Consider the following 13,343-nt stretch of genomic DNA (forward strand, 5'->3'; position numbering starts at 1 on the left):
AAGGACTAGCGGTGTATGCTCCCATCACCAGCCTACAGAGAGTGCTGCTTTTCCACGCAGCGTTGCCTGTCATCGAGCTTTTCCACTTTTGCTTGTTTGCTGTGTGAAGATGGTATTTTGTTTTAATTTGTATTTTTCTAACTTGTGAAGTTAAGTATCTCTTCATGGGGTTATTTGTGTAGGTGTGTGTGTGAGAGAGAGAGAAACAGAAAGACACCTTGACTGAATGACTGGTTTACCTTTGGATAGCCTAGATTGATTTTTCTTTTGGTCTATTTTCTTATTAGAAATTTACTTCATTTCTTCTTTTTTTTTTTTAACTAACTAGGTAATTTCTTTGTGTGTACCAAGGGTTTAGAACTGCTGATGTAATTTTTTTTTAACTTTTAGGAATCCTTTGTGATTTTCTTGAAGTAATGTGCTTAATATCTTTTTTAATAAAATAAAATAATACATTCACCTAGGCATGGGGCTAGGGGCTTTATGTATTACCTCATTTAATCCTTAAAGCAGCCCTTAGAGGATGATGGTGGCATCAAACCATCATTGATCTGGGAAATCAAACCAGCAGAGAAATGTAAAAACCTAGCACTCTTCCATTTATTATGTTATTATTGCTCCTTGCTTCAGAATACTGGTTTCTCTTCATCTTCCACTGCCTACAGCTCTTCTTATGATTTCCTTCCCAGAGCACAGGGAGGGGCAAGATGATAGAATGTGGGGACAGAGGACAGGTGTCGACAGGGCAGGCATACCGGTAGACACTGGCCAGTGGCTCTCCCACAGCCTCTCTTTCCCTGTTGGTCTCCCCATCACAAATGGAGCCCTTGCCAGCCTGCATGCACAGCATCCCTGCCCCCGGGGGCTTGTGTTTGGCTGGGGAGAGAGATAGGTCCTGGGTCACTGGGGACACCAGTGCTGGGGCAGGTGATGCCCTGGTGACAGGCATGGGCTGCTCAGGAAGCCCCAGGATGGACCTGTTCTTAGTCTCTGCACTGGGTGCAGGCGGCAGTGGTGAGGGGAGCCCGTTGTGGGGTGTGGGTGGGATTGTCATCCCCAAAGCGGAGCCACGCATCGTATGTTCAGCATGTAATATCAGGAACGGCCAGCACATGGCTATGAGGTGGTATTGGCGTCCTAGCCTCTGATTTTTATTTGGTAAGGTTGCATCTGTTTACCGTTCCAGACCTACCAAGAAGTGGGACAGCGCAGCGACTCAGTACTTCCAGAACATCCTAAAAGGTGAGGCAGGTGCATTATTGTCGTAGCCTGCTTTGAACTGATGCCCAGGCCGGTTTGTCTTTCCATCAGGGCGAGGAGGTTTGAGATAGGCGGATTCGGCTTCTGGCCTCACCTCATGGGGGTTCATCTGTTACCTGGGACTCCTCCTGCCCTGTGTCACAGTGACTCTGCACCCGTGAATGTTTGGGGGTGGATGTGGACATCAGTATTGAGAGCTGAAAGGAGAAAGGGGCTGTTTGGCTGAGGGGCCCTTCGTTTGCGTGGGAGCCGCGCCCTGCCAAATGCACATGCGTTTCCCCCAGCAACAGGTGATGGAAGCTGAGCTTTTCTTGCGGATGCTGATGGTGTCGTGGGCATTGTTGCCAGTTTCGGATGTGCAGCCTGTCTCAGAGCAGCTGTGCAGCGTGTTGTCCATATTGTCTGTTGCTGCCAGTGAATTACAGCTTCACCTGCCGTCTGTCCTGACCCCCGGCAGACAGGGGCCAAGTCCCTGTACTGGCCCTCTAGGCTGCTCTGAGGAGAAGCGGGTGTGAAATGCCTGGGGTGCTGGCTTGTCTCCTCCACCACACCGCTCTCTGGCCAGAGGAGCAGCCCGATGCTGGGCCCTGGGGGAAATGGGAGGTTGGGAGGGCCTCTGGCTTTGGAGTCTCTGACCTTGTGAGCCTGGGAGGGGCAGGGAGTGGGGGAGGGAGCAGAGCACCAGGGACGACATCCTGCCCTGAGGCTTCCCTGTAGCCTTCTCCGAGTCCAGCCTCCTGGACTGGACAGGGACAGCTGTGAAGTGAAGGACTGAGCCCAGGGCCTGCAGGGTCCCTGTGCCCAGAGCTGCTGTGTGGGTGCTGGGTTCCGAGTCGATGAGCGCTCTGATGGGGTGTTTGCAGGGAGCAATGGACTCGGGTGAAAGACTGAGCAGGAAGTGGATTTGGGGGTCGCTGGAAGGGAAGAGGGCCAAGAACAGCCGGTGGAGGTGTTGTGGGGGGCGGGAGGCCGCAGCTGTGGAGTTGGGGGTGGAGGGTATGTGCCGACTTCACCCCAGAGAGCCTTCTCCTCCAGCTGTTAGCTGTGGTGACCCTGTGTGACCCCAGGTGGTCAGCGCAGATGATTAGGTGGAATAATTGTTTCAGTATCAGCTGATTTATTTTTTTTCACTTATGTTATTTAGCAACCACCCAGGTGGAAGCCAAATTATGTGCTGTGGAAGAAGATGCTTTTGAGGTCTACCTTTATGCAACTATAAAAAATGAAAAAGTGAGTGAAATAATTGTATTTCAGAAATGTTGTATCCTTATTTAAATTATTTTAACAAAACAAAGTAAACACCAAGGAAAAGAAAGCCATTCACACAGCATGGAAGGTTTTTCTGTTTTGTTTCTTTTGGAGTGAGGGGAGAGGCGAGGGAGAGAATCTCAGCAGGCCCCATGCCACCGCGCAGGGCTGATCTCGTGAGCCCGGGATCCCGATGTGAAACCAAGAGTCAGACGCTTAATGGACTGCACCACCCAGGCACCCCAGGCCTTCTCCATTTTCAGTTGGAACTCTGTACAGAAGAACTGGCCCATCGCCCCCACTTACTAATTGGTTCAGTAATGTATCTTAGTGAGGACTCTTGGCTGTTGGTTTTACTTTAGGGAATAGACTCCATTACCGTCATCATTTTTTTGTTCAGATCGTCCCAGATTTGGCCATTAGCAGCTTCAGAGTGGCTTGTGTGTCCTTTCACTGTGCCCCATCATCGCTGGGAACTTGCTATTTTTGGTGCCACAGATGCTTTAGGCTAATTTTGTTGTTCTCCAGCCCAGCCCTAGAATCAACCACTTCTCCAAGAAGAGTGGTGTCCAGAGAGCAAAACTGGGGCATGAGATGTGCTTCCTACTGCTGGGGTGTCAGTGGTTGTAGGCCCACTCCGCAGACAGGAAGTACATGTACGTGGAGTCGCCTGTGGCCACACAGATTGATGCCTGGATCTGCCTGTCTGTACGTGTATCTATCTGTCTGTCTGCACATGTGTTAAGAGCTCTGGTATCAGGGCATCTGGCTGGCTCAGCGTCTGACTCTTGATTTTGGCTTAAGGTTGAGAGATCAAGCCCCCTGTTGGGCTGCATGCTGGGCGTATAGCCCGCCTAAGAGTCTCTGCTCCCCGGCTCATGCATGTGTGCACTCGTTCTCTCTCTCTCAAAAAAAATAAAGGAGCTCTTGTACCTCTCACTCCCCATTACTTGTCTTGACACATGTTTCTAGTAGTGAGAAACCTGCACTTGGTAGATATACTTAATTTGACTAATCCTAATATTCTCATAAAGTAATTCCAGAATTGCTAACTCACAATTCCTGTGAAAAAGAAGTTTGTCTAAAGGCAAAAGCATGCAGCCAAAACAGTATTCTGAAGTTACTTAGGTTAGTTCTTTTCTTCCACTCCCTCCTTCACTGTGATGATGTTACTTATTTGTAGTAAGATTCGCTCACTATACTTTGTGGGGCATTTTGGGATCCCCCACGGCCTTGTCTGTTTCACCTGTGGCTTTTCATTGCTTATTTTGCAGTTTGGTAAAACTAACAAAATGCTGGCAGTTGGACCGGTCTGGTGAAACATCTTTTTTTTATTTTTAAATTTTTAAATTTTTTATAAACATATATTTTTATCCCCAGGGGTACAGGTCTGTGAATCACCAGGTTTATACACTTCACAGCACTCAACAAAGCACATACCCTCCCCAGTGTACATAATCCCACCCCCTTCTCCCAACTTCCCTCCCCCCAGCAACCCTCAGTTTGTTTTGTAAGATTAAGAGTCACTTATGGTTTGTCTCCCTCCCAATTCCACCTTGTTTCATTGATTCTTCTTCTACCCACTTAAGCCCCCATGTTGCATCACCACTTCCTCATATCAGAGAGATCATATGATAGTTGTCTTTCTCTGCTCGACTTACTTCGCTAAGCATGATACACTCTAGTTCCATCCATGTTGTCGCAAATGGCAAGATTTCATTTCTTTTGATGGCTGCATAGTATTCCATTGTGTATATATACCACATCTTCTTTATCCATTTATCTGTTGATGGATGGTGAAACATCTTTAAACTTCTCTGTTGACCTCCTTCTCTCTTCTTGCTTTTCGAGTAGGTCCCTTTCCCTCTGTGCCGGTACTTCTGGTGGGGGAGTGAAGAGGGTATGCATATTAGCAGAGCAAACATATGGCGGACGTGTGAGGTCATCACTGCCAGAAAAACAGCGCCTGGCATCCTTTTCCAGCTCCCTAAGGAAGCACAAAGATTTCCCAGGATTTTTCTCTTCTTGGCTTGGCTTCTTTCATGCAGCGAAGTTATTTTTAGCACATATCCACGTTGTCCCTTGTATTGTCAAACACTCTTCTCTTGTCTGGATGTATTACAGCGGATTTACCTGTTCATGTCTTTTGGACATTTGAGTTGTGGCCAGTTTGGGGCTGTTATAAATGAAGTTGGTATGAATATTCGTGTATAGTTCTTCCTGTGAACCCTTGCATTCGTTTTTCTTGGATGAGTGCTTAGGAGTCAAACTTCTGGATGGGATTGTACTTAGTAAGAGGCTGCCAGATGGGTTCTCCAAAGCGGTGAACTGCCGTACAGTCCGGTCAGCAATGGATGACAGCCCCAGTTCCTTCATGTCCTCTTCAGGGCTTGGATGGCTACTGTGATGGGCCTGAACTGGGGTATCATTGTGGTTTAACTTTGCATTTCCCTAGTGACTACGACAATGAGTATCTCTTCATACGCTATTTGCAATCTGTGTATCTTCTTTGATGAAGTGTGCATTCAGATCTTTACCCCATTTTGGGGGTAACTTTTTTTTTTTTAAAGATTTTATTTATTTATTTGACACAGATCACAAGTAGGCAGAGAGGCAGGCGGAGGGGGGGTGGGAAGCAGGCTCCCCACTGAGCAGGGAGCCTGATGTGGGGCTTGATCCCAGAACCCTGGGATCTACCTTTGACCTGAGCCAAAGGTAGACACTTAACTGACTGAGCCACCCAGTTGCCTTGAAGAAGACTTCTCTTTTATGAACTGGGGACTGGCAGAGGCGCCCCCCCTTCATCTCTTAATAGTGTCTTTTGAAGAGTAGAAGTTTTTAAATTTTGATAGTCTAAAATTTAAATTTTGAATTTTTATCAGGTTTCCTTTTATGATTGGTGCTTTGTCTTTGTCATCCCCCTAGATCTTTGCCTGGCAAAGTCATGTTAGCTCCTTGATGCTTTGTTCAAGAAGATATTTCTTGGGGCGCCTGGGTGGCTCAGTGGGTTAAAGCCTCTGCCTTCGGCTCAGGTCATGATCCCAGGGTCCTGGGACCGCATCGGGCTCTCTGCTCGGCAGGGAGCCTGCTTCCTCCTCTCTCTCTGCCTGCCTCTCTGCCTACTTGTGATCTCTGTCTGTCAAATAAATAAATAAAATCTTAAAAAAAAAAAAAGAAGAAGAAGAAGAAGATATTTCTTATGTTTTATACAGATTCTACTGATTTTCTTACCGGGAGCGTTGGCCAGAAGTATCTAGTCCACCATTACCAGAGAAGGAGTCAAGAGATCAGTTTCTATCAGATTATGTTCTATAAAATAATTTTTTCTGAAGATTGAAATTTGGGGTTAAGTTTGGGATATTTTGTGAACAGTCACTTGACTGTATTTGTCTTGTTCATGAAATGTTGCAAATTGTGCAGGTCTGTGTTAATGACGATCTGGTTGCGAAGAACTTTGCTCGTTACATATCACCCAAGGAGAATAAAAACATGGATTCTGTAGAGAAATCAAGTTTGAGTACGAAGTCAGCATCCTTCTCCAGGAGACTCAGTCCAGCACTCACTCTCTGGCCAATGTTCTTACAAGGAAAAGATCATCAAGGAATGGAAAGTGAGTGGATTCTCACCAATGGGTGTTTCTTTTAAACTGTCTTATTTATATGAATCTTGTCATACTGATGTGAGTCGTACAAACCTTTCCCCACATGCAGGCAGGGACTTGGGCTATTAGTTGAACCCTGGTGGGCGTGTGACAGGCTTTGAAGTCCTGACCTGGCTTGCTTTTATGAGAATGGCGGAAAACTGTCCTCAATTTCTTCTTAACATGGAGTTAAATTTTCAGAAGTCCAGAAGTTCGTAATTGAAAGATGTTACCCAATCAAAGTCAAATGTTAACCGTTTTAGACCCTTTTCAGAAGGTCTGTTTATTAGGAGGGAAATGTGAGAAGAGACCTCCTTGGACAGTGGAAACAATCAGAGGGGTTTCTTTCTGAGTTCTGTTCTTCACTCGTTCACGTTGCTTTCCTGCCCCGTTAGGTTTCTCATGACCTTCCAAGCAAAAGCAGGAGCTGAAAGAGTATGCCGCTGAGTTTTGCATTTGTCATTTGGGTTTTATTTCATGCTTTAATCCTGAATTGTGTTCTTTCTGTCAGATTCACATGGTTTAACTTTTCTGGCTCAGTCCCTCCAGCATCCGTGGCCCAAGGGTGTTGTTGGTGACCTTGGGCCAACTGCTATGATCCTGGGTAAGTTTACTTGCTTGCCTTACTTATGTATAGCTGGCATAAAAGAACATTCTCAACTCTGTAAAGATTAGAAGGGCTGTGTAGAAGGGCTGTGCTGATTCTCTCTCCCATCTCATGGAACCAATTGATGATGCAGGTGCTGACAGAAATAGCCTGGCCTTGTGGTCCTCACTTAGAGGATTTTTAAAAAGGATTTGTTTCTGTATTAGAGTGTGTGCACATGTGAGCAGAGCCAGCCCGGGTGGGGGGCAGAGGGAGAGAATCCCAAGCAGACTCCCTGCAGACCCATGAAATCGTGAGCTGAGCTGAAATCATGAGTTGCACACTTAATCCACTTAAGCCACCCTGGCGGCCCCTTAGAGGATTTTACTGTAAAGAACACACATAACAGGACTGTATTTATGTGCAGAGCTGATTTATTCCAGCCCAGCCATCCGCAAGTGATGATTATGTGTTCTCAGAGTATATGTATGGATTTGTGAGTGATTTTCATTTTAAGCAGTGGGGCACATACAAGCAAGAGGCATTTAGGAGGGTAGGAACCCCTAGTGTTTAACTCCATATCTCCAAGGTACATAATGGATTGCAGTTGTTGGACCAGAGTGGGCTCTGCCAGCCGCTTTGATTCTCGGGCACGCTCTGGTCATTCCTGCACTACTTGCTTCTTCCGCTAGGCGCGGGGTACACCGAGTGTTTCACACACGGAACATCGTAGCCTCAACTAAGTTAAAGCTTTTGCCTTCAAAATTACTTCCTACATTAGTGTTGTGTTTAATTACTTTTTAATGTTGTCTATCATAGAAAAATACAGATAATCAAAGGTTTAAAAACCTGTCATTTTTAATAGCTACTTACTGACATGTTAGGGTCTTGCTTTCCAGAGTTCTCCACTCCTGAGGGTTGTGGGTGACATTTTTACTTTACAGAAATTGGATTCCATACATACCTCTGTGGAGTGTTTTCAGTTAACGTATGGAGGAACTTCTAGGTCACACGTGTCCAGGATCACGTGACTTTAAGGACATGCACTCTGATGTGAGACAGATGGGATCTTGGTGTCCCTCCTGCTGGGTGATGGAGGGAAACGCTGTTCCCATCACAGTCACTTGATTAAATGGGGGATCCATAGACCCAGCTGACGTGGCCCTGCCCCTGGCCTGGGGCCCACATGGTACATTCCCCCCCCCCATTATTTCTGATGTGTCTCCTGTAGGGGTCCCAGCCGAGTGTTTCTCCTGAAACGTGCCCCTGTGTCTGAAGGAAGAAATAAAAATGGAAATAAAGATACATGCCTGCATCTACTGGAGCAGGAGAAACACCAGGCATTTTATGTAGTGTGCGGACACTGCCCAGCCTTCCGTCATGTGAATATGTCATGGGTTTTTTTTGTTTTGTTTTGTTTTTGTTTGTTTGTTTAAGTAGCCCCAGGTTGTTGGACAGTAGCCGTTTCCCACTTTTCTTACCGTGGTCAGTGTCAAGATCCATTGTGTGTGTCTTTGGGTGATGGTAAAGGAAAGGGAAGCTGATGGGAGATGTCACTGATGGTCATGTGAAAGCAAGATTACTAGGTGCTCCTTACCCAAGCACAGATTTCCTTTTCCTTGGAATCGTGGGGAGAAGGGATTTCAACTGTATGTTTTGGTACTTCTCTTTGAAGTTGTCTTATGTTTTTGAAATCAAAGTATAATACTTTGTTAATACTTGGTTAAACAATCAAATAGTGCAGAACTAATGAAAAGTGATGAGAAGTAATTTTCTCTTTCTGGCCTCTTCTCACCTCAGGCTGTTCCTGCGAGGTAAACCTTTATCGTTCCCTTTACCTTTTTATTTGGATGGTTGTCTTTAGATTTTGAAACCTTTACAATTAATTAATTTTCAGTTATAATTTACCATTTCTAGGCTTATCAGTTCTAGACTCTGTCTTTTTTTTTTAATATTTTATGTATTAATATGTTTGCAGCCCTAACCATCCCCGGTGTGACTGTATTTAGGGATAGAGTCTTTAAGAGGTATTTAGTTCTGGGAGTGGAGCCCTAGTTCAGTAGGGCTGGTGCCCTTGTTAAGAAGAGGAGGAGACACCAGAGGGCTTCCTCTCCTCCATGTGAGGACACACAAGAGGGCAGCCTTTTCCAAGCTAGGAGGATAGCTTCTAGATGTGACTTGAGATCTGTCTTCTTTTCTTATATACACATTTAATGCTGTAAGTTGCCTCCCAAGTACTGTTTTCACTACATCCCACAAATTTTGATAAGCTGTATCATAATTTTCATTCAGTTTAAGCTATTTTTAAATTTCTCAAGATTTCTTCTTGATCCAAGTGTAATTTAGAAGTGTGTTATTTAATCTCTAAGTGCTTGGGGATTTTCCCAGCTATCTTTTTGTTTCTGAATTAGTTTGATTCCATTATGGTCTGAGAGCATAACTTGTGTAGTTTGTATTCTTTTAAATTTTTCACGTCTTTTTATGGCCATATTGTGATGCTCTCTTGTTAGGCACATCTGCCTTAAGGACTTCTCAGTCCTCTGGGAGAATTGACTCCTTTATTGCTATGTAATTAATGCCTCTATCCTTCATAGTTTTTCTTGTTATGAACTCCACTTTGTCTGAAATTAATGTAACTACTTCAGCTTTCTTTGGTTAGTGTTAGTATGGTGTATCTTTCTTCATCTCTTTATTTCTGTCTTTATATTTGAAGTGTGGACACATGTAGTTGGTTGGGCCTTGTTTTTGTTCACTCTGACAACGTCTTTGATTGGTGTATTTATACCATTGCCATTTAAAGTGATTATTGGTAGAGTTGGATTAATATTGACCCCCTTTTTTTTTAAACAATTTTCTATTCATTCCCTTGTGTTTTGCTGCTGTTTTTGTCTTCCACTCTTTCTGTGCTATCTGTAGTTGTAATTAAGCATTTCATATGATTCTGTTTTCTTTCCTTTCTTAACATATTGGTTATACTTCTTTTTCACTTAGTTTAGTGGTTGCCTTAGGGTTTACAATATGCTTTTACAACCAGTTCAAGTCCACTTTTAGATAACACTGTACCACTTCGCAGTGCAAGTATGATAACAAAATATTCCTAATCCCTACCTCTTGTCCTTTGCACTTTGCATTGTTGTCATTCATTGACCAACAAATGGGTTTATTTGGGAATAGTAGAGAATTGCAATTCAGGACAGGCAACTACAGCAAAACGATGTGGAGATCCAGAGTACAAAGAAGAAGATGGCTCTTTTACAGAGGAAAAGGGGGGACTTGGGAGGGGCTGTTATAAACAAAAAGTCTGTTGGAATAAAGGGGGAATCCAAAGTGTAGTGGCTTTTCATTCACTGAGTTGTGACAGTCTCTCATTGGCTGGGCTGTTGCTGGGCAAGAAGAAATTCTGGGTTTCTTCCTGTTGGAAAATGCAAGGTGCATCTCTTCCTGTTGGGTCCACAAGGGGCTGTGAGGGCTGCTACAGCCTGAGAGCTCCCCCTTCTGGCTCCCCTACTCCGATCTTATATTAGGTTATTAATGTTATTAGGATTATTATTTCCACAAATGGTTTATTTTTCTTCTTTCTCAGGTACATATTTTAGTACTTTCAGAAGGGGATTGTGGGTAATAGATTTTAACATCTGCTAATAGTTAAACCAGATACGGTATTCCAGGGTCGTTCTTTATTTTCCTCCAGCAGTGGAGATAGTGGTTCATTTTCTCCTCATCTGTCAATCTGTTGGTTTTTCTTTTGTAAGTAATTACTATGTTCTGTTGATGTTTTTTTAGATTTTTCTCTTTGTCCTTGATAATTTTTCAGTTTCTTTACAGTGTGTCTAAGAGTGGATGGTTCAGATTTATTTGTTAACACATGGAATTTTTTAATTGCAGAATTCATGTCTAACTTAAATTTCTGAAAAGCATTAGATATTAACATTTTAAAAAATGTTTTCCTCTTTCCTCTTAGATGTAGATTAGGGTTTCTTCATTTATCATCTATTTTTTTTCAAAGATTTTATTTATTGATTTGACAGAGAGAGATCACAAGTAGGCAGAGAGGCAGGCAGAGAGAGAGGAGGAAGCAGGCTCCCTGCTGAGCAGAGAGCCCGATGCGGGACTCGATCCCAGGACCCTGAGATCATGACCTGAGCTGAAGGCAGCCGCTTAACCCACTGAGCCACCCAGGTGCCCCTATCATCTATTTTTCATAGCTTTCTTTGCTTTTACTTCTTATTTCTCTGGACTCAGTTTTGAAAGTTTTTCTTAATTCTTTAAATTACTTCTTTTCTCTTAGCTTTCAGCTTAATATTAAGATCACCTTTTGAATTTTCAATCTGATGACTTTCTTGCTGCTGGGGTTCTGATAGGTTCTTTTTTATGTCTGTGTATCTTTATATATCCACTTGGTTTGTTTCATGAACCTGAATCCTTTTTATCTCTTGGGTATCTTAGGTATATTTATATAAGAGTCCTTTTCAGGTGCTCTTTTATCTCCGTTTCCTCAGGTGTGAATCTTGACTGCCTGACAAAATGTTTGTGGGTTGATTTTTTTTTTTCAACATTTATAATGACATTGATTTGTAGACTTTTTGGTTTTGTTTGAAAGCTTGTGTTGCATGGACATTTATTCTCTGAGCAAATTTTGTCCATCACCTTCACTCCTGGATCCAGAGCAGAGTTTTTATTTTTGGCTATAATGAAACACCCTGAAGAGAGAATGTATTTTCAGACCCCAAGATCCCATGACAAGCAGGCTTGGGCACCAAATTACTTTAAAGAAAGATTAGACCATTTACAACATCATCTCACATTTCCAGTGTTTACTATTTGTTTTAGTGACTTATGTTATTTAATACATAAAAGGTGTACCTTGTCATTTCGGTTGTTTCTCTTATTGATGCTTAGTGTGAACACTTTCCAGGATTGCTTATGTAGTATCCTAAAAAACAACTGCTGGGGACGCCTGGGTGGCTCAGTGGGTTAAGCCCCTGCCTTCGGCTCAGGTCATGATCTCAGGGTCCTGGGATCGAGCCCCGCATCGGGCTCTCTGCTCAGCAGGGAGCCTGCTTCCTCTTCTCTGCCTGCCTCTCTGCCTACTTGTGATCTCTGTCTGTCAAATAAATAAATAAAATTTAAAACAAAAAAAAAACACAAAAAACAATTGCTGGATTGATGTCCTTTTCTTTTTCTTTGCATCAGGCCTCAGTTTTTTTTTTTTAATTTTATTTATTTACTTGAGAGAGAGACAGTGAGAGAGAGCATGAATGAGGAGAAGGTCAGAGAGAGAAGCAGACTCCCCATGGAGCTGGGAGTCCAATGCGGGACTCGATCCCGGGACTCCAGGATCATTACCCAAGCCGAAGGCAGTTGTCCAACCAATTTGAGCCACCCAGGCGTCCCCAGGCCTCAGTTTTTACCGAAGCGTAGTTACCTTGCTTGATTATTCAGATTCACAGAACAGTGTTTGTCACTTTTCCAAATCAGATCTAGGCCTAAAGAATAAAGATACTTGAAAGAGTCTGCTTTAGAATTTCCTGCCCACTAACTACTCAGATTCTGCCTGTTTCCTAATGCCTTCTGTGCCTGCTGTGCAGTTAAGAAGGGAGATGCACAGGTGTCATCCCGAATCATTGCTTAAACAATTACAGTTGATGCTCTGGTTCTGATCGCTTTGTGACAAACATTTGATCATGTTTAGTGGTGTAAACCATTTTATATCACGTATGGATTCTGTGGTCAGGAATTCAGAGTGGGCACAACACAAAGGGTTTGTCTCAGTTCCCCAGTGTCTGGGGTCTCAGCTGGGGAGACCTGAAGGCTGGCGGTGATGAAGCAGATGATCATTTGAAACTTATGCAGTGACATCTCTGGCAGCTGATTCTAGCCTTTAGCTGGGACCGATTGGGGCGCTAATCTGAAACACCTATAGTGACCTTTCCAGGGGGCTGCTTCAGCTTCTTCCCAGCATGCTGGCTGGGTTTCGACAGCATTTAAGAGGACAGGTCATAAGTACCTGGCATTTTGGCTGGCTAGCTTTGAGGTAACATAAGCCCACTTCTATGTTGTTTACAACTGCCCGCCCCTCAGCCCCTGCCCCGTGGCTCATGGGATGGCAGTACAGAGCCCATTTCTCCCATCCAAGTACTAACCAGGCCCGACCCTGCTTAGCTTCCGAGATCAGACGAGATCGGGCGCATTCAGGGTGGTATGGCCATAGACACAGAGCCCATTTCTCAGCAGGACACATACCAGTGTCAAATTGTAAGAAGAGCATGTATGTTGGGAGACATGTTGTGGCCCTTTTTGAAAAATAATGGTCTGTCAAGGTGGGAAAGTAAATCCAGTTTAATTGCTTGTAAACCAGTAAAGGAATTATTTAAACATCTTTTAATGTGAGAAGGATTGAAACAAAAAAAATTTTTTTTTTTAGATTTTATTTATTTGTCGAAGAGATAGGGAGAGTACAGGCAGGCAGAGTGGCAGGCAGAGGCAGAGGGAGAAGCAGGCTCCCCGTGGAGCAAGGAGCCCAATGTGGGACTGGATCCCAGGATGCTGGGATTGTGACCTGAGCCGAAGGCAGCCGCTTAACCAACTGAGCCACCCCGGCATCCCTGA

At 44.0% G+C, this 13,343-nt stretch overlaps 1 protein-coding gene across 2 annotated transcripts in view; it reads left to right on the forward strand.

Moving 5' to 3' along the window:
• The window catches only part of TDRD12 (tudor domain containing 12), a 70,882-nt gene that overhangs the window by 17,750 nt on the left and 39,789 nt on the right, over window positions 1-13,343 (forward strand). For both annotated transcript variants that reach the window (XM_059150992.1, XM_059150991.1), the window contains exons 5-8: window positions 1,187-1,242; window positions 2,405-2,490; window positions 5,929-6,118; window positions 6,660-6,752. In XM_059150992.1, coding sequence (XP_059006975.1) covers window positions 1,187-1,242; window positions 2,405-2,490; window positions 5,929-6,118; window positions 6,660-6,752 — 425 coding nt within the window. The remainder of the gene's footprint in view (window positions 1-1,186; window positions 1,243-2,404; window positions 2,491-5,928; window positions 6,119-6,659; window positions 6,753-13,343) is intronic.

Source organism: Mustela lutreola, chromosome 16 (assembly GCF_030435805.1).
Source record: "Mustela lutreola isolate mMusLut2 chromosome 16, mMusLut2.pri, whole genome shotgun sequence".
NCBI lineage: Eukaryota > Metazoa > Chordata > Mammalia > Carnivora > Mustelidae > Mustela > Mustela lutreola.